The sequence below is a fragment of the Heloderma suspectum genome, chromosome 1, assembly GCF_057233095.1.
Source record: "Heloderma suspectum isolate Gila_16-S chromosome 1, 16-S_ref, whole genome shotgun sequence".
Classification (NCBI taxonomy): Eukaryota; Metazoa; Chordata; class Lepidosauria; order Squamata; family Helodermatidae; genus Heloderma; species Heloderma suspectum.
In genome coordinates, this window is record NC_139458.1 from 239,268,968 (window position 1) to 239,296,689 (window position 27,722).

At 44.4% G+C, this 27,722-nt stretch overlaps 1 protein-coding gene across 2 annotated transcripts in view; it reads left to right on the top strand.

Annotated features, from left to right (window-relative positions):
* SETDB2 (SET domain bifurcated histone lysine methyltransferase 2) overlaps positions 1-25,350 on the top strand; it is a 105,630-nt gene extending 80,280 nt beyond the window's left edge. For both annotated transcript variants that reach the window (XM_084821343.1, XM_084821352.1), the window contains exons 11-13: positions 9,723-10,018; positions 21,504-21,592; positions 23,973-25,350. In XM_084821343.1, the coding sequence (XP_084677469.1) occupies positions 9,723-10,018; positions 21,504-21,592; positions 23,973-24,090 (503 nt within the window). In that variant the 3' untranslated portion in view covers positions 24,091-25,350. The remainder of the gene's footprint in view (positions 1-9,722; positions 10,019-21,503; positions 21,593-23,972) is intronic.
* Positions 25,351-27,722: the final 2,372 nt, after the last annotated feature.

Consider the following 27,722-nt stretch of genomic DNA (forward strand, 5'->3'; position numbering starts at 1 on the left):
TGGCTTTCTCTTTCTTAATTCTCTAGTTTTTCTGTCTTTAACAGTTTATTCGTTTTTGGTTACATTTTATTTTGGTCTTTGCAATCCTTTGATCGTGTGGCACGTTTGGGCATAGGGGCATTAAGGCCCCTTTTCAGAAGTGCGTTTGTTGTGGGGGAAAGCTACCACCCACGGATGTCACTCCTTGTGCCTTCTCTGTCTGGGTGGAGGCCTGCCACCACTACATTTTGTTTACCAAGCAGGCAAGGAAAAATCACGGTGATAGACTTAAGGCATTTCTTTGGGAGAAGGTGTTGAAGGCAGCCGACGCGCCCCCCCCCCCCAAGCATTGGGGTCAGATCAACCTGCAAGTCGGCCTAAGGAAAAGAGGCTTTGGAGAAGCCGGTGATTTTGCCTTTCCAGTCAGCTCCAGCTCTAGCCATGGGCCATTCTGATCCTCCAACCCCAGGCCACTCCTTGGCAGTTTCTCTGCTAAGAAATTATTGAAAAAGGCAAGGTCCCCTCTTTCCTCCAGAGTGTGGAAGAAAAAGAAGAAAGGTCAAAAATGGTTGCCTCCCCAGCTGGAATGCCTGCCTGGCTGCCGCCGCCACCTCCAGTGTTAGATTCGCCAATTCCAATGGTTTCCTCGCCTTCGGTATCAGCCTTGGTACTGCTGCCAATAGCATTTATGTCGGAAGGGGAAGTTAGAGACTCGACACTGACTCGGGATCGAGGGATGTCAGGACAGATCCAATGGATGCTCATCGTGGTGAATTCTCCCCACAATTGGGCTACTGTGCCTGTTCTCGTAGGGGTGAAGGGGCACCGGTTTTTCCACAGCCATGTTACAGGGAGAGGTCCTGATCTCCCCATTCTGATTGGGAGAGAGTATCAGACTGGTCTTTTCTTCTGGGTCGTCGCCATGATTAGGACAACTGGAATTACTGTTGACCTCATCCTTATCCTTATGGACATTATGTTTATCCAGGTGCTTACTGATGCTGCTGAGAAGTTTCTGCATCAGCTTCCCTTTCTTGTCCATTGGTTGTGGAAACTTTTATGCCGCCACCGCTTCCTCTACCAGTTGTGAGGGCACCTCCTTCTGTGTTGCCTTCTTCACAGTGTTGTTTACTTCCTCTTCAGCAGTCAGCTCCAGAGTCTTCAGACAGGCAAAGAGTTGATGAATGCAAAGCTCCTTCTCTGCTTCCACAAGCTGAGTCTCCTAAGCCTGATAACCGAGATGCTCAGTGGATCTCTTCCTGCTCCCCAAGGGAGGATTACCAATCTGACTCAGCTTCGATTTTGTCCATTGCATTATCGCTTTCGTCACCTGATGTTGCTGTAGACTCTCATGACCCATCCTCACCTTCGGAGGATATGGGTCATTTTGCTGAACAGGTTTCTAGGATGGCCCAGTCACTCAGCCTTGAGACTCAACAACCTGTGGAGAGAGTTAAGGATCCAGTATTCACTGATCTCCATACTGACTCAAGCACTGTAGTCGCCATTCCATTTCTTCCGACTTCACTGCAGACGGTACAACTGTTTTGGAAAGCACCGTCTTCCATGACTCCAACTGCTAAAAGGCTGGAGGCCATGTATAGGATTTGGGAGAAAGATGCAAGGTTTTCCTTCACCCATCCTCCGCCCAACTCAGTTATTGTGGAATCGTCACAAGGCATGTCTCATTGAGTTCATTCCTCTCCGATGGACAAGGACGGCAGGAGACTGGATTTGATAGGCAGGCATATCTACTCCTCTGCTTCCCTTGGATTACAGGTTACAAATTATCAGGCAACTGTGGCTCATTACCAGGGGTTTTTTTGTGGGAGAAGATCAGTTCCCTGTACCTTCCAGATGATCAGCATGACTTGGCACAGGTCTTTCAATCTGAGGCCATGAAGGTAGCGAGGCAGCAAATTAACACTGCCAGGTACCAAGCTGATTGCGATGCCAAAGCCATGGTGGGGGCCATTGCACTTTGTAGACATGCCTGGCTGAGGTCGGTGGGTCTTACACAGGAGGCACATTCTCGAATTGAAGACCTTCCATTTGATGATGAGGGTTTATTTAATTCTAAGACTGATAAGGCCATGGACACTATTCAGAAGGCTAAGACCACGGTGAGGAAGATGGCTCAACTGCGTTTTAGACAATGCCGTTGGTATTGTCAGTTAACTTTCCATCAGTCTCGACCTCATCCAGATTGGCCTTTGCAACATCAACAGAGCTCCCAACAGAAGTGCCAGTTTGCTTTAGCATCACGTTTCCACTGTTCCTGTAGGTGGCCAGACTGTGCAAAGAAACAGTGTCTTTGACTGTCCCCTTCTGCCGCTTCTCCTCCTGGATCACTCTCTTCTCTTTGGCTTCTGTCCCGCAGCCTTTTCCCAGCATGGCAGAGAATAACGATGGACTCTTGGGTCCTCGCTATTATTCGTCGAAGTTACAGAATTGAGTTTGATGGTCTCCCTACCTTCTCAGGCACCACAACCGTGCCTTCATCTCCACTACTTCTAGAAGAGGTACACAAGCTTATTTTGAAGGATGCACTCAAACTGGTCCCTCCATTGGATATGCACGAAGGCTTCTATTCCTGTTATTTCATGGTGCCCAAAAAGGATGGCAGGCTTTGCCCAATTCTGGATCTCAGAGGGTTCAATCTGTTCGTCCCACCCAGAAAGTTTTCAGAATGACCACATTGACTTCAATCCTACCCTTGCTGCAGAGAGGAGATTGGTTCACTACCATCGATCTGAAGGATGCATATTTTCATATCGCAATAGGAGTTCAGCCAGCGTTTTCTCCAGTTTACAGTTGATGTTTACAGTTTACAGTTGATGGACTTGCCTACCAATTCAAGGTGCTGCCTTTTGGGCCCACGATGGCCCCAAGGGTCTTAATGAAATGCATGGCTGTGGTGTACACTGATCTCAGACTTCAGAGGGTCCAGATCTATCCTTACGTTGACAATTGGCTCCTCATTGCTCAGTCGAAGAGCTGCTTGCAGAAAGTCATTCTACTCATGTTGGATTTGTTGAGAGACCTCAGCTTGTGTGTGAACACAGAGAAATAGGTTCTGGTGCCATCCCAAGTTGTCCAGTTCATTGGAGCTTCCATAGATTCTCTGGAGGGGCAGGCATTCCTTTCTCAAGATCAGGCACGAGTGTTAGTGCAGCTCGCGACAGACGTTCCAACTTGCCGTACCATACGGGCTCACACAGTAGAGAAGCTACTTGGGTAGATGGCGGCTACAACAGCGGTGGTCCCATATGCCCACCTCCACATGAGGATGTTGCAGAACTGGTTCATCAGGTCATTTGACCTAGTGCAGGATGCACGAAGGGTCAGACAACAGCTCCCTTCTGGTGTCAAGGCTTCCCTTCACTTGTGGACGATGTTGGCAAACTTTCTACAAGATGTGCCTTTCCAGCTTTCCACTCCAAGAGTGACTGTCACAAGTTGTGACTCACAACGGACGCTTCGCTACTAGGTTGGGGTGCTCACTGCAGGCACCTAAAAGTGCAAAGACTATGATTGAAGGCAGAGGCGAGCAGTCACATCAATGGTCTGGAGGTTCTTGCTGTCGACAAGGCCTTGAGGGCTTTCGAGATGGTCCTCTATGGTCGCCGCATCCGGATCGCTTCCGACAATGTGACAGTTGTGTTCCACCTCAACAAATAAGGAGGGACTCATTCGGTACCGTTGATTCAGCTTATGATACAGAAATTTGAGTGGTGTTTCACCTGGGTCATCAACTTCACTGCAATTCATATTGCAGGTGAGGACAATACCTTGGCCAACCATCTAAGTCGCTTCTTCCCAGTGTCTCATGAATGGGAACTCAATCCGAGCATCCTCAGCTGCTTGTTTTGCTATTGGGGTTGTCCCACTTTGAACTTGTTCACGTCAGAGAAGAACGTGTGTGCCACAGTTTCTGCAGCTGAGTGGGCAGAGATGCGCAGTCTCTTGGGGATGCATTTGCACAGGAGTGGAGTGGATGCTTCCTCTATATGTTTCCACCATTTCTTCTCCTCAACCGGGTGGTAGCAAAGGTGGAGAAAGGCAAAGTGGAGGGGGCATCCCGACTGCACTGTTGTGGCCCAGGTAGCCTTAGCTTGCCAAACTCCTGTGTCAGTCCAGAGGGGACTATCTTCGGCTCCTGTCGACACCAGCCCTGTTATTCAGGGAGGGGTGCAAAGTGAGACATCTAGACCTACTTACCTTGTGTCTCACAGCAAGGAGGATCTGGTGGTAGATCGAATAAACTTACCTGCAGCGCTTCAGTCCATTCTTGAGGCAGCTAGGAAACCTGCTACCAGGAAAACTTATGCTAGTAAGTAGGCATGTTTTACTCTTTTTGCTGGAGATAATGATTTTGAATTGGTCCATCGTACTATCAGGACGTTCTAAATTTTTTGTTATTGCTTCATGAGCAAGGACTTAAATGTTTTCTCTTAGAGTCTACGTAGTAGCCATTTTGGCTTCCCATCTTGGTGCTGAGGGAACCTCAGTTTTCTCACATCCTCTCGCCCACAAGTTTTTGAGGGGAGTTAAAAAAAAATCTTGCATCTTTGGTGAATCCCCTGGTGCCAGCATGGAGTGTATCCGTAGTTCTGCATGTGCTTACCAAAAAACCATTTGAGCCACTTGCTACAGCAGATCTTCATCTTCTTTCCCTGAAAGTGGTGTTTTTAGTGGCCATTACCTTGGTCCAATGCTCTGGAGAGCTATGTGCCCGTCAAGTAGGCGCTCCATATGTAATACGGACAAAGTAGTAATTCGTCCTGACATTGCTTTCTTGCCTAAAGTTGCTTCCAGTTTTCACTTGGGTCAGGATATTATTCTTCCTGCCTTTTTCATCTCGCCTTCGCCAACAATTGAAAAGATGTTGCATACCTTGGATGTTCTCAGGGCTGTGGTTTTCTATAAAGCCAGAATGGAGTCATTTTGTCGACCCAGTGTTTATTTGTCTGTTATGGGGGATCTAAGAAAGGTGCTTCTCCCAGCACCTAACATCTTGGATAGTCCAAGCTATTCAACTGACTTATGAATTGGAGTCCTTAGACTTGCCTGGTCTGGTGACGGTGCACTCGACTAGAGCAGTAGCAACATCAGTGGCATTTGCGGGGGGGGGGGTTGATACCAGATGTCTGTCGGGCTGCAACCTGGTCCACCTCTTCCACTTTTGTCAAGCATTATCATCTCGACGTTCAAGCCCATAGAGACTGCTCCTTCGGCCAGGCAGTGCTGTCAGAGATTCTTAGATGACAACACTGATCCACCTCCTGGTACGTAAGCTTGTTATTCGCCCATATGTGTGATGCACAGAGACCACGAAGAAGAAAGTCAGGTTGCTTACCTGTAACTCGAGTTCTTCAAGTGCTCATCTGTGCATTCACAGAACCCACCCACCTTCCCCACTTTGATGTCAATGTCATGTGATGTTGGTACCAGAGTTCCTCGGTGTTAGGGAGCCACAATTGGCCGTCTCCTTGAAACTGAGGGATTGAGTGGGAACCTGCTGGAGTATGCGCTGTTGGATGGTGGGGGAGGGGCTCCTGCCAATTTTCCTCGGCTATAGAAGTTTCCCCAATCAAGGCTCCGCATAGGCGCAGGGCCCATATGTGTGAATGCAGAGATGACCACTTGAAGAACTACAGGTAAGCAACCTGACTTTACACAACTGGGACATGGATCCCACTTCCCAAGTACGGTTGGCCATGAAGCCTTTTGCTGGGAATAAGCTCTTTGAAGATACCTTGCATGCTTACATTGTGGAAACCAAGGATATGAAAAAGGCATTGCCTGTAGCAAAGAAAGAAGAAAGGCGCTCTAGACCAGCACAGTCTTTTCACTACAACAAAAAAAAATCTAAGCCATTTCATTCCAGGGGATCCTGATCTAAATGGAATAGAAAATTCAAGTCCATGGACAGGAGAGCTACCGAGCAATCTTCCAGCTATTTCACCAAAGAAACCTTCCATAGCATGATGCCAGGATTCAGGGCCAAATTGGGGGACGATTGTTGAACTTTGCTCAGAAATGGTTTCAGATCACTTCAGATCGTTGGGTCAGGGGCACCATCTATGCCAAAATCAAAGAAGTGGGAAAAACATTTGAAATTCCTCAAAGCTGTTTAGCATCTGATTAATACCAGGCCATAGAATCTGTCCCACAAACACAAGCCATTTCAGGTATATACTCAGTTTTCTTCTTGGTCCCAAAGAAGAATGCTCCTTCCAACCCTACTGTTGTATTCTATGTGGGGACATAAGAGCTATACTGAACCTCAAATGGTTGAATAGGGTTCGGTGGCCTTAGTTACACACCTCAGGATCCAAGGGGTGTTCCTTCAGCCATATCTTGACAACATCCCTATATGGGTGACATCTGAGCAGAGGTGTCCCAGCAGTATCCAAAAACATTGACTGGTCCGAAGCTTTGTCGTGAATGTGGAGAAGAACTCCTTGGTTCCTACAATCACTTGGGGGTGACTCTCGATACATCACAGTTTTGAATGCTTCTGACAGAAGACAGACGGTTCAAGATTTGGCAACTGGCCAGCTCAGTCAGAATGGAGTTGGTTTTGAATCTTATGACCCTGGCCAGACTGATGGACACTGATAGTGTCATGCCAGGATCTGGTGAATGGTCTTGTTTTCATTCCAGGGAGATAAAGAAAGTGCTTCTCCCCTTCCAACTTCAGACAGCCAGTCATGTGTCCTTACCAATCTTGCTGTCAGTGCAAGTCAGGCAGTGTCATGCCCCTGCTGGAAGAGGACTCCTCCAAGGAGCTGGAGCTTCCGGAGATAGATAATGCTGTTGAACCATCGATATCAAGAGACTTGGGGGAGCCTGGGCCCTCAGGAGAGAGGACCATGGGTCCATCCCCACAGGAAGAGGGAAGCTCTGCTTCAGAAACAGAGGCTGAGCAGCCCCCTAGGCCCAGAGACCATCGTCGCCTTAAGAGGCAAATTAGCAGGGCTCCTATAGGAGAAGTGCCTGACTGCAAGGAAAACCTCCTCAGGAGAACGTGACTTCTCATGGTTAGGGCTCTGACCAGAGAGCTGTGATGTACTGCAGCTGATCCCTGGGTGGGTCTCAGTAGGCTCTAATGCAAAAAGTTTTCAGTATCAGCCTACCCAGTGCTGGAAACAATGCTGTTTCTTCAGCTCTAGTGTTTTCTGCTTTGCTTCCCAGACCTTTACCTGTAATTGATGCTTCGTGTTACTGAACCTTGGACTCCTTCTTGACCTTGCTTCTTGACTATGTAATGTATCAGACTTCCTAACTGTGTTTAGACCTCTGACTGCTATCTCGACCACTCCTGCCTTAGCCTGACCCCACATATCTGACTGCTTGCCTGTGCTTTGACCTTTGTCTGTTTCATTACCTTCTTGGTTAGCCCCTTCATTCAGTGTGCTACAGGCAACGTAGGATAGGCGGGAGCTGGATTGGTGGCTGCATCCAGGCAGACTGCAGGATGGAATGAGTCTGGAGGAATGGGACAGGATCTGGATGTGCACAGAGCACTTCGTTTTTATTAGGATAGAACCTCTGAGCTAAGGGAAAAGGAGGCTTTGTGGCTTTTCAAAGGAAATCTTGGGAGAATAAAGTGTCCAGTTCTTTTATAATTTCCAAGTGGCTTTGGGAATGCATAGTCCAGGTATATCAGATCTTGGGTAAGCGACCACCAGAAAGGATTACAGCTCATTTTCTCCAGAGGGTGGCAGCCACAGCTGCTTTTGGGGGTAGTTTTCCCATAGAGGACATCTGTAGGGCTGCCACATGGGCTTCAATGCCTACATGTTCAAAACACTATAAGATTGACAAGTTTGCTTCTGCATCAACAGCTTTCTGTCGTAAGGTCCTGAAGAGGGTGGTAGTGTAGGCACTGGTTCTTGGAAGCCCACTCTATGTGACTAACAGCTCTGCTATATCCCAAAGTGAGGAATGCCCTGCGTGAGGCTCAGAAGAAAACAGAAATTTTCTTACCATGAATTTCTGTTCTCTGAGCATCACAGAGGGCATTCCAACTGCCTCTTGTCTCTTCCAGGATCAATTTTTTTCAGTAAGTTAGAGGCTTCTGTCAGCGAGCTACGTGTGTGTGTGTGTGTGTGTGTGTGTGTGGCGGGGGCAGGGGGGATTAGATAGGGCCTCCTGGGCACGTTCTGTGGTGCCATGTTCCCGTTCATTCCCTGTTCTGTGTGTTTCTTTGTGCCTTGGTACAGGTTGTTCACTATTTTGCTTTTTTCAGATACAGTGGCACTTCAGTTTTTTTCAGCAATGTCTGGTGGTTGCTGTCACTGTTTTCAGGAAGCAGTTGAGAGGCAGATTTTCCCCTTCCAGTCCAGTCAGGGGGATCAAAATGGTTCCTCCCCCCGGAGAGGGAAGATTTGTTAGATAACCTTGCCTAATTGCTCCAGGAAGAGGTAGCACTTCCCGAGGTGAGGAATGCCCTCTGTGACGCTCAGAGAACAGAAATTTACAATGAGAAAATGTCCATTTTCTCAAGAACCAGGAATGCTAGACTAATCTTATCTCTTTTTTTGACAGTTATGAACCTGGTAAATAAGGGGAATGCTGTGGACATAGTCTAGCTTGATTTCAGCATGGGTTTCACACACACTGGTAAACAAACCCTGATTTGTCAGCTACTTAGAAATACAACAGGGTTCTGTTTTTGTTGCCTGCTGCATTTGGAACTGTCTCTTTCTCTCTCCTGCCATACACAAACAGAAAATACTGTTTTCGCCCCACCCCACCCCCGCCAGGTAGGTATGAAATGCATTTTTAGCTGGCCTTGATTGCCCATTATTTAAAATTAATTATGACTTGCCAAGCCAGTCATATAGCACATAACTATATAAACTAGAAGTAAAACCTACACAGATTATATACATAGGCTAATATACTGTAGAGAACTTGATTTTTTTCTTTTATACAGCCTGTTCCCCACTGAGCAAGACTTCAGCTAGTCTTTTATCTTTCCAGTGTAATCCCATAGCATGGGTCACCTGCCAAGCTGGCAGGACACATTTCTGGGCAGCAATTTCACCAGTCAGAGTAAAAATCCAGATTAAGCAGCTTGTTGGGATAATATGCACATCCAAACAACAATAAGGGTTTTTTCAAGTACAGTATCACTACAGCCAAAACTCTATATCCATACACATAGAATTTACTATTAAAATACACATTTACAAACATACATAGCCATACACTGACTAACAATGCAGAATTGCAAACTTACCATGTACGCTATCAAGTACCGGTAGAATTCTGTTTTGACTCCACAAAGTCTTTTTCAAGTCTTTGTGTGGTAAGATTCTAAAACCTTGGGAATTTTTGTTTGTTGAACTTGGAATGCATCGTTGCCATGTCTAAATCTTGTTTGTTCAGTGATAATAAGAATTCTTCCAATCATCAAAATCCTCTACAAAAATATACAATTTTTCACTATATATTTCCCTTGATTAGAAACATAACTATTTAGAAAACATACAAGTCCTACCAACTGAGAGAAGGAGGCACTATCTCCAAGGTGTGGAATGCCCTTTTGTTCAGAGAATTTTCATAGTATGAAAATTTCTTCTTTTTTTTTCAAACAGAAACTTGTCAGTCTACACTCAGTGACTTTAAATAATGGCATGGATGCGTGGGACTGGAAGTCAGTGTGACTGCTGGTTGAGTTTAACTAGATGCTCATGAATCATATGCTATTTTGAAATGTCGTTTGATAGAATCAAGCCTACAAGGAAAACTTGGGGAAATGGAGAACACTGTACAATCTGAAGCTAATCCTCTTTCAAATGCTACTTTGAGCAGCAAGCCACTTGTGCAAGATGACAGATGGATTAAAAAATCATTCAAGGATCTTCTCTGGACTGATGACACCCACAAGGAAAAAAATGGGAGGGGCAAACAAGAACCTGCTCATAATGAAGCAACAATAGAAGATGAGACATACCTGAAGAATAAGGAGAACCTTTATTTGCTTGATGCTACTAGAGAAGGCAACGTGGGCAGGTTTCTTAATGTAAGTAACAGTGGTATGTCATCTTTGTTTAAAATTAGGCTAATTTGTTAAAGTTGAGATGTGAATCTGCTCACAGGCAGTGTGTCAAGGTGCTGAATATGTGGAACTCCAGCACTTGTATCCAGCCTCCATGAGCAGTGTACATGGAGTGTCCCTCTCCTACTTCTTCTGTTGGTGTTTTTGTTTCGAAATTTTTAATTTAGTTTACTTAGAATAACATAAGTATTGCTTGACACACTAATAGTAAATGTCAGTTTTGTCCTGTTCAGGTTCAGAACCTATACCAAGGGGGTTCAAGATACCACAGTGGGTAACCAAGCCAAGTCCAAACAGACAAACATTACTGCAGACTCAAACGATAATGTGAAACGCATTAAAGCTTTATTTAAGAAAATTACAAAAATTGAGAAAATTAGCATAGTAGTTATATGAAAATAATTTGGAAACATTTTGTGATTACATTAGTAGCAGTGAAAGAGAATGTAACATAAATTTAAGATTAACTGAAAGGACTGTAGCTGACAAAGCTGGCACTACAAATATAGTGAGCAAGATAGCAAATTGAGCTTTCAGCATTTGTTTGGATAATATGACCCCCCCTCAGCACCCTCCTGCACTCAACATGCTAAAATTTCTAACTTCCCCTTGACTTCCTCTTGTATACTACTGGAATGTAAAAGGCTAAGCTAAAGCATTATTAAGTTCTTCTTTGTGGTCTCTGTGTATCACACATATGGGCTCTGCGCCTGCGTTGAGCCTCGTTTCAGAAACTTCTAAAGCTGAGGAATGTTTTGGGAGGAACCCTCCCCCATCACCCACTGCATATGTCCCAGTGGGTTCCTACCCATTTCCTCAGTTCTCTTTCGGCCGCCTAGCAGTAGCCACTTCGAGAGCTTCCTCCGTCTGTAGAGAAGTTTTTGTCAGTGTTTTTACACTGGTGCTGAGGTCTTTTTCTCTCTTTTTCTTCTTCTCCTCATTATTTTTTCTTGTTTTGGTCATTACCTCAAAAAAAAAAAATACCGTCTGTTCATTCGTCTTTTTATTGTCTACTGCAGCTGCAATCTTATGGCCGCAAAGGCCCCGTTCCGTAAATGCATCAAATGTGGGAGTAAGTTGCCCCCCACTGCCCCTCACTCTCTTAGCCTCTTTTGCTTCGGTGAGGGCCATTTACCCAACACTTGCTCTTTGTGCCAGTCATTCACTAAACAGGTGCGGAAGAACAGGTCTGACAGACTCAAATTATAACTGTGGAGGAGGGCTTTGTTGGCCACAGATCCAAAAAATTTGTCCGACTCTTGTGTAAATGAGAAGACAGTGGTTGCCATGTCTTTGTCAAAGCTGTTGTCTCCTTGTTGCTCGGGTTCCGCTGAGCAGGTCAACCCTCCAACTCTGGGGCGCTCTTTAGCGGTTTAGGTAGCAAAGAAGATTTAGAAAAAGGCTAAGGTTCTAAAGTCGGGATCTGATAGCCTCAAGAAACAGAAGAAAAAGAGGATTGGTGATGAGCCTTCAAAACCTAATATTCCAACCCCTCCACCTTTACTGGATTCACCTATCTGGGTACTTCCATCAGTACTGAGTGCTCCTGTAATCAAGCCCATTTCTATAGCATCAGAAGGTGAAATATTGGAGCTGTCTCCTCCGCAGCCGGTTTCTCGGGACTTTGGAAGATTGCCAGTTGTTGTCCTCAGTGAGAGATGGGAGATGAGGCTTCTCAACAGCGATTATCGTCTCTTCCCAGGGACCAAGAACATTGTTTCCTTCCTCCTGAGGCGTTCAGGTCTCCTTATGGCTATCGTTGACATGACTACCAGTACAGGGAGTGGTCCAGGTCTCTTCATGGCGATTGGGATAGAAGCTCCGCACTCTCACCCACCACCACGACACTATGTTTTCAAGGATTGGCATTGTTCTCAGGACCAAGTATATTATTATGATCGAGCAAGATATCTTGGGGCAATGTTGCCTCGGTATCATCCCTAGCTGTTGGTGACTCAGTCTCGTCCCCCTGTGGGAGGTGATTTTGCTCCACCTCTGCCTGTGCCACCCTGCTTGTCGTCCTTACTATGGAGCCTGACAACATCGAGCAAGCCGACTCCACTGCCACCTTCAAACTAATCCTCCCCCTGTCCTGACTCCTAGACCATCTTCGCCTCATCCTTCTGCAGATGATCACCAGTCTGACTCTTCTTCGTGTTCATCTGTTCCGCCTTTGGTTCCTTCTCAGGATGATGTTGTGGGAATGCAGGAGGGAGCTTCTCCTTCAGAGGACATGTTCAGTTTTGCTGATTTTTGCTGGTTGCTCCGACACTTCGATTCCACCACCGATGCTCAGTGCTGTCACCTAAGGGTTCCAGACATCATAGCAGATTCCCTCCTGTGGTGGATGCAATCAAGCAACCTATCTCGGGGCGTTCCCTTCATCCAAGCATCCCCTATGTAGATACTGATGACAGACACTTCCCTTTTGGGGTGGGTAGCTTACTGTGGTCCACTTTCGATTGAGGGAACCTGGTTTGCAGGAACCTGGTTCGCAATGGAGAGGAAACATCACATAAATTACCTCAAATTTCTCGCCATTTGGAAGGCAATGCATCCATTCTAGACTTACCTTCGGGGAAGTCGTGTGCAGATCCTGACCAACAATACGGCAGTGTTGTGGAACATCAAAAAGCAAAGGGGCACACATTGGTCCAAGCTTGTGAGTCTCACGATGAATGTATTCCAGTGGGCAATCCAATGGGAAATTCTTTTGACCATGCTTCACATTGCCAGAGAGGACAATGTCTTGACAGACACTCTGAGTTGGTCATACAAATCATCCCACGAATGGCAGATGTCTACCTCTATCCTGCATCATCTCTTTCTGAAATGGGGTTGTCCTATGATGGACTTGTTCACAACCCTATCAATATGCAACAGATTCTACATGAGAGTGGGGATTGGTCGATTGTCGTTGGGCAATGTTTTTCAACTTTGATGGCATGGGGAACTGTTCTCACTACACCCTCTGTTTCCCCTTCTCTCGAGGGTGCTCCAAAAACTAGCAGACCATGGGATAGAGTGCATTTTGATCACTCCTTGGGGGCTGAGGCAACCATGGTTTGCAGGCCTGCTGTGTATGTCCAAAAGTCAGTTCTTGCATCTTCCACAATCCTTAGATCTGATATCTCAGGATCGAGGAAAGATCCAACATCGAGATCTCGACACCCTGATGGCCTGGAGGATTCGGTAGTGAGTACTAATACTTGACTCCCATTGGAAGTCCAGGCAGTTTTGGATATGGCCAGGAAGCTGGCTACACGTTGATCCTATGCTGCTAAGTGGTCATCGTTTTCAAGTTTGCTTGTCTGCACTGTTTTGATCCCCTTAAGGGATTGATTGAAGATGTTTTGTTTTTGCATCACTTGTTTCAGAAATGTTTAAAGCTTTCATCCATAAGGATATATTTGGCAGCACTTTTTTTTTTTTTAATAAAGGGCAAGTTCAAGGTTTTTCCCTTTCCACTCACGTTACTGCTCGTCAGTTCCTGCAGGGCTTAAAAAATTTGGCGCCTCCAGTTAGGGATGTCAGAGAAATCCGCTGTGGATTCAAATGAGGCTGGATTCTTTGGAATCCGGCCTCAGGAATCCACAGCGGATCGGGACCACTTACCTCCACTCCAGGAGGACTGGAGGCGGAACGGCTCTCGGCTGCTTCTTGCCAGCCAGAGCCATTCGCCTCCTCCCTGTCCCTGCCAATTGCCATGTCTTCTCTTTAAAAAAAAAAAAAAAAATGGCGATCGGGAGGATGTGCCCATAGACTTAGATGCAAATAAGGTCATGAATCTTGCATCTAAGTCTGTGTGTCCATAGGCTTATACGCAAGATTCACGGTTCTATTTTGCATATAAGTCTATGGGCACATCCTGCCGATGGTCTTTTCTTTTCTTTTTTTAAGACACCGCAATCGGCAGGGACAGGGAGGAGGTGAATGGCTCTGGCTGGCAGGAGGGAAGGTAAGCGGCCCTCAAGCCAGTTCCCCCCTCCCTGGAATCCTCGCGTAGCGGAGCCGCTCTGGAGGATTCTGGGGGGGAGGAACGGATCGCCTCCCCCCCCCCCGGATTCCCCACCAGAACAGACGGTGGGGAATCTGTACACCCCTACCTCCAGTGAGAACTCTAGTTCCTCAGTGGAGTCTCGCTGCTGTTTTACATGCCCCCCTTTCAAAGCCCTTTGAACCTCTGGCCACCACTGATCTTTGGTTGCTATTGTGGAAAGTGGCCTTTTTGGTGGCCATCATGTCCTCCAGACGTGCTAGTGAGATTTGTGCCTTACGGATGGATAATCCATACCTGATTTTTCATAAGGACAAAGTTGACCTGAGACCGGACATTGACTTTTTTCCAAAAGTAGTCTCTGATTTCTATGTCAATCAATTTATCTCACTGCCAACTTTTTTCCCGGAGCCATCGTCTGACCTGGAAAGGAAGTTGCATGCTCTTGATGTAAAGGAGGCATTGGCTTTTTATAAGCCAAGGACAGCATCTTTCCATAAGACACAATGACTTTTTCGTCTACTACGGTTGTCCCAAGAAGGGTCTCCCTGTCTTTTCTCAATGGCTGGCTTCATGGATTGTGCAAACTATTGGTTTAGCCTATGATTTACCAGCCGTCTCACATCCAGGCGTGTTCAGTGTGAGAGGTTGCCATGTCTACAAGCTTTGGGAAAGGTGTGCCATTGTTGGACTTATGTAGAGTGGCAACATGGTTCAAACCCTTGACATTTGTAAAGTATTACAAACTGGATGTCAAGGCACATTCTGACTGTGCTTTTCGGTGAGCCATGCTGTCATCGGACTTGTTATGAGACACCTACCCACCACCAGTAAGGGAGCTTGTTAATCACCCATATGTGTGATGCACAGAGACCACGAAGAAGAAATGCAGGTTACTTTCCTGTAACTGTAGTTCTTCGAGTGATCATCTGTGCATTCACACCACACACCCGCTGTCCCCACTTTGGTGTCGAATTTGATGTTGATACCAAGGTGTGTTTTTTTTCCTTGGATCTGAGGCTACACTAGGCAGTCTCAAGGAACTGAGGGAATGGGCAGGAACCTCCTGGGACATGTGCAGTGGACGGTGGGGGAGGGTCCCCAAACATTCCTCAGACGTTCCTCAGCTTTAGAAGTTTCCCGAATGAGGCTCAGCGCAGGTGGAGAACCCATATGTGTGAATACACAGATGACCACTTGAAGAACTACAGTTACAGGTAGTTACAACCTACATTTCCTCTAGGTATGTGAAGAATTAAACTTGACACCTATGTAGTTAAATGTAGACGTTAGAGCAAAAAACCCGAAGTCTAAAAGTGAAAATCAAGTTGGTCTAAATAAAGTGTTTCTGGGATATAAGGGATTAATTCTGGTAGTGTGAGTGTTAGAACTGTTGCACCTAATTCCAGAACCCATAATGTAATAAGGGGTTAATCAAATTTGGGATTAAAAGGGTTAACCAACTTTGGTTCTAAGATAGCTTCAAGTTTGGAAATGATTCCAAGTCTCATTTTCAGAAATAAGACAAAGTTCCAAGTTCAGAAAATATTCTTAGACCTAACTTCAGAAAGTAAAGGATTACAAATATTTGCACATTCTAAAGTTACAGTCTAAAGAGTTCCATAGTTACCCACATTCTTGGGTCTGGTAGTCCAGCAAAGATCAGCGGCAAAGCAGCAAGAGAGAAAAGTGAAGAAGTGAAGTTGGGTTATTGCTACCTGTGCTTTTAGACACTTGTTCTGACCAGAGGTGGGGGGCCCACTGAGTGATGAGACAACCATCTTCCAGTCAAAAATGGGATGCATGGGTGGTTAGACCACCCACTCACCAATCAGAAGTGAGGTGTCTATCTACCCCCCAACAATCTCATGTGTTACGCCCGTATGTTTTGGGAGCATCTCTGGCATTATCACTAATGTGTTAATCTGAGACTTTCTAAAACATTGCTAAAGGTCTACCATCTGGACATATTATCTTGACTGATGTTTTTCTCTCTGGTACATCTTCCTTCAACTTATGGTCATCTTTGGTCATATACACCTTTAATGCTTCTTCCCAATAATTGTTTGTGCTTATAGTTATGGCTCCCCAAACCAACAGGCACTAAGTGAGTGCCTGTTAAGTCTTCAGCATCCCTTATCAGTGCAGGTGAACAACATGAGCAATGGTTTTACCTCCTAGTTGGTATCTGAGCATGCGTCAGTTCTCCCGCACGCCGCTCATTATCAGCAGCTGTGGAAACATAGCTCATCACGATCTTACTATTGCTCTGCAAAAGCAGTTTGCAAAAGGCCACTGCATTTTTTTATTTTATTTTCAAAGCCAGTCCTTTAAAGTCTTAATTAGAAGTATTACAATGCCATAACATTAATTAGCATAAAATCACAGTGTCATTGTGATTTTATGCTAATTAATGTGTCTTCTTACCCATGGTCAGGGGGTCTGGAATACAAGTCTAGCCTCTTCTTAAATAGGAGTCTGGGTTCTTTTAGGGGGTCTTCCCGAGGGTCTCTCCAAAACCTTAATTCAGACCATTCAACCAATCCAGATCAAATTAGCTACCTCCAGTTTGAAGTAGCTTCTTCAGTCTATTGTTAGCAAAATTATTTAACCCTTTCCAGTGCCAGATTAGCAATAAATACCTGAACGGTATTTAGTGACAGTTATTCTGTCATAAATTGAGCTTATTAATGTATATATGAATATAAACTTCAATAGATTTAAATATGCCTGAATACATATAGCATGTCTGTTACAGCTGCTGCTTTTATTACCTTATGATTTATAAAAGTAAACCAATTATTTACAAATCACTTTACTTTCTACCTTCTTTTATTCATATAAAATCCCAAGGCTTTTTTCAGCCCAAGGGCTGCATTTGCTCATGTGTAACCTTCCAGGGGTCACTACATGCCTACAGTGGGTGGGGCAAAAGCCAAAAATGTGTGGGGAATAATTAGGGATTTGCAGTGGGGGGGGGGGAATCACAAGGCAGCTGTAGTCCTGGCAGACTGAGGATTGTATTCCACACTCCCAACATTGAACGCTTTTCTCCATTAGCTACTGTAACTGCGAGCTTACATGGTTTGAGATGCCTCTCACTTTTGGTAGTAGTTTTGGTAGTAACAACAACCATTGTATCAGTACCAAGTCCTGACCTTCAGCCTGATATTGCCCCCAAGGGTGTTCACAAAAATCTTAGTGGTGCACCTGAAGTCTCAGGGTGCCTGTCACCATCCCTACCTGGACAACATTCTCATCTGGTCACCACTGAGGGAAAAGAGCCACAGAGACATAGTCCACCCTCGCATATCTCAGGGAGCAGTTTTTAGTCAACTGGGAGTAAAGGTCACTGTGCTCCACACAATGGTTGTTACAGCTAGGAGTCTTCCTCAACATGGGGCAATGCAGGATGCACCTCAAAAAGAAGTGACAAACCAAGATCCAACAACTGGTGACTCAGATATTGTTGGGGAGAACAGACCTCATGATCCTAGCACAGCTGTTGGTGATGTTGCTTCCTGTCAGGATCTAGTCCACTGGATATGTCTTTTCAGCAGAGTGCTGAAACAACTATTCCTGCCTTTTTAGAACCAGACAGCCCCCCCCCCCCCACACACACACACACCAACATCTAAAGTTACAAATCCCAGATCACCTCAGTTTAACACTGAAGTGGTGGCTGGAACTCACCAGACTCTCAGAGGGAGGGAGTTTAGCAGAGCGTCCCAGGCTCACTATAACAGGCATAACTTGTTTGTGTGGGGTCCCATCTGGGGGAGAGAATGTATCAGAGGACCTGGTCGTGGATAGTGGCAGGGCTGGAACTTAGAGACATCTATGTCGTGTTATGCCATTCACCCAGCACATCACCAACTTTCATGTCCTCATCAGGGGGACAACATCTCTGCAAAAACCTATGTGAATGAGCAGGGGGACAAGACTGAGCAAACTCAGCAAACAGGTGATGACACCCAAGTCTTGGGCAGAGTCCAAGCTCTTTCAATCAAGGCAGAACACCTGGTGTGATCTTGAACAGTATAGCGAACTGGCTCAGCAAAACATCAGTCCAGGAATCAAAGTAGTCACTCAGCCCACATGTCTTTCAACAGGTATCTCTCCAATTCAGCCTTTCCAGAATAGAAATGTTTGCTACCCTAGAGTGCTTAAGGTGCAAAACTTCTTTGCATAGTTAGTGTCCAGAGGCTCTAGGAACAAATGCATTAGAGGTAGCCTTGTTGGAAAGCTTGCTGTATGTCTTCCATTCCCTTTCTCTTCTGCCAAGAGTCCTCCAAAAGATCAAGCAAGCAAAAGTGGAAGTGATCTTGATTGCTCCACACTGGCAGAGAAGAATTTGTTTCCCAGAACTGATCAATCTGTCAGTTCAAAAGCCCTGGCATTTTCCCAGGCAAAGGGATCTTCTGCCTCGTCAACCAGTGATACACCCAAAGCCAAATTACACTTTTCCTTGAGCATTTGCCAGAGGATGAGGCTTCTGGCTCACACATTTCTAGCATAGGCATTTCATCTGGCCAAGCAGCAGATCAACATGGTGCAACAGTGTGGATTGTGGCTTAAGGGTGTGGTGGCATTAAGCTGGTTGCAATTTGCTTACTAGACAGCTGTTCCCACATCAAGGATCTACTATTTTGATAGTGAGGCCCTATTAAATCTGAAGATATATTCCTTGAAGTGTCTCCCCAAGACAAAGACCATGGCTTAGTCTTTAGGCATAACCTCACAGTTCCAGTGCTCTTCCAAAGCTTGCTCCTGGTAATGGTCTATGTAATAGCTACCTAACCCACTCTGCTTTTCTCCAGTCAGCTCTGCATTTAGGAGAAGACACCCTGTCTTCCACAGAGACAGCTGCTTAAGCTTCTTCAATTGGAGATAGTTCTCCAGTCCTAAAGCTCAGATGGTCTCCAAATAAGAGTTCTTGACTGCCCAAACTTGCCTTATCCTCACAATACTCCCTACCTTTCATTCAAGATTGGAGTACCAATAGCTTCAGCTATTGTGCAGTCTAGAAAGGAAAGACATACATACATACATACATACATACATACATACATACTGCCCTCACTGCCTAGGTGTTTCTCTGACAACTGGGTCCTGTAGTGGTGAGAATCAAGGAGCTGAACCTATCTTGTGTGCTGTGTTCACAACCCAGTTCACAACTTAGTTTTCTAACAGGAGATCAATTCACCTCTCCTCAAGGAGTCCCTAGAAAGAGTACCTCAATCCCAGCATCAACGGGGATTCTTCCATTGTTTTGCCATGCCCAAGAGCGATGTTTCATTTTGCCCATTTCTGGACCTCAGAGGTATTGACTACTTTATCATGCTAAAGACATTCTGCATGCTGTTGTTCTCTGGCATTCTTTCCTTCTTGAGGACTGGAGCCTGGATGACATTCCGAGACCTCAAGGATGCCTATCTTTACACTTATAAAATATCATTACATTCTCAACACACATGGTTTAGCTGCAAACTGTCACACACAAGCTCCAAGAATTACGAGTTCATTTTTACTAAGTTAGGAAGCCTGGTGTCTTGTCAAAATGGCTTTCTAACTGAGTAAAGACCAGCTGCTAAACTTTTATTTTTAGAAGTTGCAGCAACACCTCTATTTGTTTAGAGTATTTTTAATAGGCAGAAGATTGTATCCAACATTAGTCCTATTTAAAGTAGACCCACTGAAATAATTTGGACTGATGTTAGACTAACATTGAATACAACCTAGAATGTTTGTTGCTATACGTCATTTCCTGAACTACCAAAGTGGATGAATTAATGTATATCTAGAAAAGTAGGAATATTAATTTTAATGTTCAATTTTAACATATTAGGTTAGGCTATGTGAGCTCTCTTACAAGCACCCAATGCCTTGTGGCATATTTGTAAACTAATTCTAAGTGTGTTGTGACTATATAAGGATTAACTGTAAATTTTTGTATGTGTGCAATACACTGTTTTTTTAAACTTTGACATATCCATCTACTGATCTGTTGACAGATGATTAGGGAAGATTTCTTTTTTGGATGGCAGTTATATGTATTTTCACATCGTAACTCAGACTCAGCACAGAAAATGTCTTTGCTGTCTGGTCCAACTATTCCCATGATCACATACCCCATTTGGCACCTCCATTGTTCCAGTGTTGTTCACCAAGTGCGTAGCCATTGCCGTTACCTTTCTTTGCCAAAAAGGGGGATAAATTTCCCTACATGAATCACTGCCTCACAGTTGGAATCACAAAGTCATTAGACACATTGACACCACTTTCAATCATCTTGACAGCCTTTGCATCAACAAGGATAACATCCCATGTTGATGTGCTGTCTGTAGTTCATAGGGGCAGTCTCTGATACTATGTGAGGCTGAGTTTCTCTCCCAAGAGCTAGCACACAAGATAGTCTGAATCTTTTGTTTCATTCAAACATAGTAGGAATAGTGGACTATCCAACAGTTACTGGGATTTATAACTATCACCACAGTGGTTCTTTGCTTTGCATGCAGCTACTCTAGCTGTGATTCCAATCCTGACCCATGCTGACAACCCTTCCCATGGATGAAGATGAAAGCCCTTGATTCTTTTAATTGGAGTATCAGCCAACTTCCAGAGCTACATTCTCCCACTTTACTCCCCGTTTGGGATAGAGAGTGCTGGAATGTCTCCCCACTCTGCAAAACACCCACGCTGTGCATGAAATCCAATGTTGTGCAAGCACAACAGGACTCCCCCCCCCCCCAGCTCCTGTGTCCTCCCAGATCTTCTTCAGAGGGTCCTGTTATGCTCTGGAGCAGAATTTGAGGGTATGTGGAAGGGAGGGGGGCTACAGAGGGGCAAAGGAATAATTCCCTCCCCATTCCACTGATTAAAGCCATTCCATCAGTGGAAGGGGTAAACTGGATACCATCTGGGTTGCTCATCTAGCCATATTGTCCTAGACTGTCAAACATCTTTTAGGCAAAAAAGCAGTGTTTTGCCAGTATTTCCTTCTTTATCAAAAGATAAAGATGTGGGAGACGTGTTATTTCTAGTCTTAGCTGTATTTCTAATACTGTACCTTAAGGTGGGTATTTCTGTCTTAATTCTTCAATAATGGGACTTCATGTCATGATTGGTTGCTTCATCCATTGATCACATCTCCTTGTTGACTTCTTTTGTCTAGATACTATTGTAACCAAATTATGGCATGTTTTTGACAGAGCCCTCTTCTTGTATTATTGATGTTAAATACCTTCTTTTTTTATCAAAGAGAGGATATTTTTATAAGAGGAAAGATAACTTTGGTCTAGAAAAATTCCCAACTATTTATATGAAATAGTGCATCCTGATAATGTTGGTTTCTCAACCTAGAATATGATTTTTTAAGTTTGTACAAGAAAGCATATTAAAAGAAAAGCAGACCCTTTCATTTTAACTTTCATTCGTTTGTTTTGTTTACAGCACAGCTGCTCTCCTAATCTCTTTGTGCAGAGTGTATTTGTAGAGACACACAACAGAAATTTCCCCTGGGTGGCATTCTTCACAAACAGGTTTGAAACGTGTTCTTGCTTTTAATTTGCTAGAAATAACCCCAAGAGCAAAAATATGTTCCCAATAAGAAAAGCTGTACAAAACCTAATACCTGCCCTGTGATCTTCTTGATCTGCAAAGAATGGAATCCACCCTAACAGAGTGGGGTTACTGCTAAGCCATTATGCTGCATACTTAGGGCTGTTGGAATGGCCTTGCCACCATAGTAGCAGCACAATATTGTGTTAGCAAAATACTGTAGCAAGTGCTCTTACCCTTTTTTATAGAATCAGATAAAGCAGAGCTGTGTGGCTGTGCCCAACTTGCATAGCATAGGACGCTACTTAAACTGTAGTGATGCATCTTTCTGCATGCAGCACAACGGTGAAAATGTCTGCTTAACATGCCTCTGTTCTTGCCTGATGTTTCAAGGGATTGATGAAGGAACCTACATTCAGATATCAATAGAGAGATTTTTAGGCTAGTAGCTGGTTGAACTTTACACGGTCTCAGACTCTGTATCTTTGTAACATTCAAATATTGTTTTGTTTTCCTTACCATTATTGTGTTCTATCTCAGTACCTTAGCCAGGGCCGGAAACATGGACGTGAAAGCATGATTTGAAGCGGGTGGCAAACCTTGATTAAGCATTAACCATGGTTTGGTTATTGCAGATACTAAGGCGGTTTCCCTGCCTTCCCAATCTTGCTGTATTTCCCCAAGCATGATCGTTGGGGCGGAGCTTACCACAGCAAGCTAAACTATGGCTTTATAATTTTGTTTCGTCATGGAAACAAACCGTGATTAGAGCTGCTTAAGCATTGTCAGCATGTGTTTTTGGTTTTATTGGACCTTTGCTTAGTATTTTTGGATTATCGGTAGCAGCGATATACTAGAAAACAGTAATCCCACGACCACTACCACCACTTATTTTTAACAGAAACTGTTTTTTAAGAAATCCCTTTTAGTGACAGCAATAACAAAAAGGTTTTAAAATTCTCCCTCCTCAGTCCCCAACTATTCCTGCATTTGGGTGCCAGGAATGTTGTCTTGTTAATAATGTTTTGTATAGAATGTATACTGTGCACAGGTTTTAAAGTCAATATTTCATAAATGATAAAATAATTATTAAAGCACTTGATATCATGAGAAGTGCTGTGGATATGATGATCTCCATCCAGCTGCAGAACCCTGCAAGATGAATCATAATTTGTTTGACTTATCTGCAAACTGAGGCTGAAAGACCATAGGGTTCATAATACATATAGGTTGTCAGCTCAGCACACAATTTAATGACATTTTTTCAGTTGAAAAACAACTCACCAGACACTTCTCTGAACGGTTTTTTAGTTGAGTTTATTCAGACAGTTAATAGTTTATGCTTCCCCATATAATATGTCCTCTATTTTCTATGTCCTATTAAACATTAATTTCTGACAAATTAAAATTGGCAGGACTTATTCCCCAGGGTTGCCCCCAAATCTTTTTTATTGCCCAGACTGATACCTAGAAGATAGCGTATAATTTCAAGCATCTCTTGGTTGTGCAGGAGCAAGTCCAAGGATTTGGGAAGGCATGGAAACAAAGGGGTAGGGGATTGTCCCAATTTCTGAAGATGTCACTATTCCTTACTTGGTAGTCAGGTCTTTCCCTTCCCCCCTGCTATTGCTGTGTGGAAAATAAGAATTCTTCCTTATCCCTCTATCTATGGCAGGGTCACAGTCTCTCTCTCACACACAGATGCACGTGTACACACACTTCTCTCAGCCTGTCCTGATAAGCCTGACTGAGGCAGGAAGCATGTTAGGTCAGGAGAGAACCATCTTTCTTTCCATATCATAAGCCTGAAAGAATCACCTTCACTGCAGCCTATGAACAATAACAGCATGCCTGCTTCTCTTGCAGCAATAATTACAGTAGTTAGGTTTGGATGGGGAAAGGGAAGCTCACTTCCACTTAAACAGTTGCTCTAGTCACTTCTACTAGCCTGCAGGAGCATGGGCTCACCTCCATCCTCATTCTGGTCAATCTGTGTATTCATGAAGGCCACCAGCTTGCTGATTTGAGGAAAGGGGAGAAGTCATGTATGTCACCAGGTACCCTGTTATTTGGGACCCTCATGGGAGGAAGCATTGCCTTCCCACCCTGCAGCCTCCTTGTGATTCATGAGCCCTTTAATCACTTACCTGCCAAAATGACATACATTTTGCTCATGAATTAAAAGTGACTCTGAGCATATGAAGAGTGCCTTTTTCCCACCACAGAGTAATCACACCTGACGCAATAAGGGTATGTGAAAAAAGGGCTGGCATCTCTTATAGAAATATGGCACAGAAAGTAAGTGCAGCTGATCTTTGGTTATTGCTCTTATATTAACTGGGTAATATGTTTGCTTTCTAGGCATGTAAAAGCTGGAACCGAACTCACATGGGATTATGGTTATGCAGCTGGAAGTATGCCTGAGACAGAGACTACCTGTCAGTGTGGGACTCATAAGTGCAGGAAAAAAATACTGTAGAATATTTTTTATCTCTTAGGCTCAATTAATTAGAAGACCATGTACAAAAAGGGGCCCGTTGTTACTGTGGGCCAGTTCACATGACCATGATTATCACATGGTAAAAGCAACTATCACTTAGTTTTCATGCATGGAACTTTAGCATTGAACTATTAATAGAGGAAAGCTTATCATGTGATAAGTGTATCACCTGACAACTACTGACCCATCTATTCGTGTGAACTAGCGCTAACGTTCAGGGAGGGGCTTTTTTGTAAACCAAGGTCTTTCCACCTCCTTCTTTAGGCAAGATGGAAACATACCCTGCAATAAAGAGGTGTTCAACATTACCCTTACCTACTCTGCCAGCCCCCCCCCCCCACGCTTTTATAAGTCAGGAAGGGCAAGAATCTAGCACACAAGCGGTAAGCGTCAGCTCTCCAAGGATCCTGTTTACATCCTCAGGCTGTACAAATTGAAAAGTATCCATTATAACCAGACAAGCAGGGGCCAAAGTTACATTCACCAGGTCTGTATCAATTATGATATCCAAGTTGGCATGAATACGATCGATTTTATCGGCAAAGTGTCCGTAAATTGGTGATAACGGACGATTGATTGGTCCACCTCTTCTTCTTGCAGGCCAGAGAGTAATAGGCCTTTGACCATCTGAAAAATGTCCATTGGGTGACTCTGTACAGATGCAATAGTGCATTTTTTTTGCCACCTTCACGTTCAGTCAGACTTGTTCTGAGTTTTCCACCAACGTTGCTCTAGTCAACTTCCCATTCGTTTCATCACCCGCAGCTCCCTGGAAAACCAGCTCGTTTGGCTCCACTCCATGGGAGAGGACCTTCAGGAGTAATTGTATCAACTATCCAGGCCATTTCTCTGTTCCAGAGGTCAGCCAGGGCTTCAACAGAATCGCCTGCCGAGGTGACAGGAAAATCCCCAAGAGCTATCAGAAAACCATCCTGATCCATCAGTCTCCTGGGGCAGACCATCTTAATCAGCCTCTGCAGAGGCTCCAAGTCCTAGCGAATCCAAACTTTAGCAGGTAGTGATCTGTCCATGATAGTGGAACTATAAAAAGTTCCTCCTCCCCCAGATCACCATCATTGCACTCTACACAGAAAACCAGAACCAAAGTGTGTCCTGCTGAATGAGTGGTGCCAGATACTAATTGGGACAGACCCATGGAGGCCATGCAGTCCTGAGCTACTCCCAACAAGGTAGCCTCAGCATGTACACTGAAGTCCTCCAGTACAAGCTGAGGAGATTCCAGCACCAACCCTGAGACCAGCCTGGCTAGCTCAGAAAAGGAGACTGTTGGGCAGTGGGACTTTGTCCACCAACAGAATCCCTGTTCTGTCCCAAACACCCAGCTTCAGATACACACACTTGAAACTGGAATACTGTGGGATGGGGCATCTGAATGGGGGGTAGAATCACAATAGACCACTGCAACTCCCCTTGCGTTTTGCGTGCTGTAACATGGAGAACCCAAGTATGCAAAGGTGGGAGAGATTTACTTCTCCAGTCTCATCCAACCAGGTCTTCATGGTACAGTATCACTACAGCCCATATACACATGGAATTTACATACCAATGTACACTATGAAGTACCAGTAGACTTCTGCTTCGACTAGTCTTTTTTGAAGTCCATGTGTGTAAGATTCTAAATCCCAGGGGAAAAATTGTTGTTGTGGCACTTTGAATGCATTGCTGCCAAGTCCAGACCTTCTTGTTCATTTGGTGATAAGAATCCTTCCAATCATCATTCTCAACCAAATGCCAAGCAAACTTTTATCTTGACCAGAATTATTCTGTTCTTGGGTTGTGAAGAAGCTGAACTATAAATAGCTTGGTTGTGACAAAAATTTGCTTCTATGTGTATGTATATGGGGTTCTGGCTGTAGTGGTATTGTACTTGAGAAGTTGCTTATTGTTTAGATTTGGCTCTGTAATACAGGTCAGGTCGGCATGCTTATCCATGATCAAGTCCTGGAGAGCAATTGTTTTCCCATTCACCAACCTGGCATTCAGCAGCAGTATCTTCAACCCAGTGGGACTGTCACCAAGGCTACCCAGGCTACCCATGGGAGATGGCTTGAGAGCAACAAACATCCTGTTGCATTCCCCACGCCCATAACAACCTAGTTGCCTCCCACCCCCATATCTCCCTTGGCCCTGTACTGTTCCAACGGCTGCTCCCTGTATCCCTCTGTCACAGATCAAATTGCAAATTACCTTATTGAATATTGAATTATTGTAATCCAATATATTGCATTACTTTTTCCTCTTCACACTCTTTTTCTGTATTTCTTTCATATTATACTGCACCTGTATAAGTAGGAAAAGAACATATCTCCCTGTAGAAGGCCAAATGGCCAATTAAGCTTGGCAATGTATTCAAAGTAAATGCCCAGAATTCTTTGCTCTATATGTGTATTTTTATGCTCTGTAGTGAATGTAGCCAAAGGCCTATTTCCAAAAGACACCTAATGAACTTTCCTTGACCCATGGAATTGTTATCTCTAAAGGTTTGCAATGTTAAAGAGGATCCTGCCTCAATGACTTGGTGTGACATCCTGTTGTAAACACAGTGTACGGTTTATTCATTCGGACAAGACTGAACGACTGAACAACAACAACAGTGTTTCTTTTATCAATATCGTTCCTTATCCCCTTTGAATTGGAAATGCTAGGGAGGTGAAAATGTGGGTGCACTTGGTTTTTCCTTACAGGGAAGGCCAAGAGATCGGGAAGATAGCAGAGATACCAATTAAATCATCAAAGCAAAGAAGGTATGAGCTAACGGACTGGCAATAAGGAGGGGGCACCAGCTTGGAGGCAGAAGAAATTGCAAATGAGGCAAAGAACATTTATGGCAGCCTAGGAAGACTGTGAGAGATATCAGAGAGACGTCGGATGGCTGTGAGAACAACTCCCAAGAATTTGTTCCAGATAGATTAATTATTTTCCAAAGAAGAGCAACTAGAAAGACCCTAATTAACAGTCTTATACTACTCCTCCGGAAAATTATAAGAACCTTGGAGACCCAAAAGCAAATCAGAGATACAACAGGGCCCGACTGGATCAACATACGTATGCTAGAACTCCCGATCCATATTCACATTATACCAGTTGCCTGGCCAGCAGCAGGTGTATGTGAGTAAGTATGAATGGGTAGATAACTGTCTGATTGTTTCTACTACATTTTCCTGACAGGATGTGAGTGGTATCCCACCTGTTGCCTTTGTTGAATAAAGCGTTAACTTCCTTTTTAAACTTCGTATGTTCCTTAACTCTGCTTCTATAAGATCTGGGAAACCTCAGCCTGATCAACTGAGGATTTCTGGTTTGGTAAAGTATACATCACACCTCCACCTCTCTGTCCCTTTTTAAAACGCATCTCTCCCGCCAGTATACAATTATCCAAGCTCTGATAATAGGATATACAAAAAGCAGATATACAGGCAATTGCTTCCCTCCACCCCTCTGCCCAACAGCCCTCGCCCTTGTTCACTGGCAGCCCACCTTTTTATGCCCTAGCCCCTGATGCAATTACAAGGTGGCAGAAGGTCTCTTCTGCTACCTGCCAAGTCAGGGGCTGATCCTGCAAGGAGACAGTGTTCTCTAGCCCCAAAAGT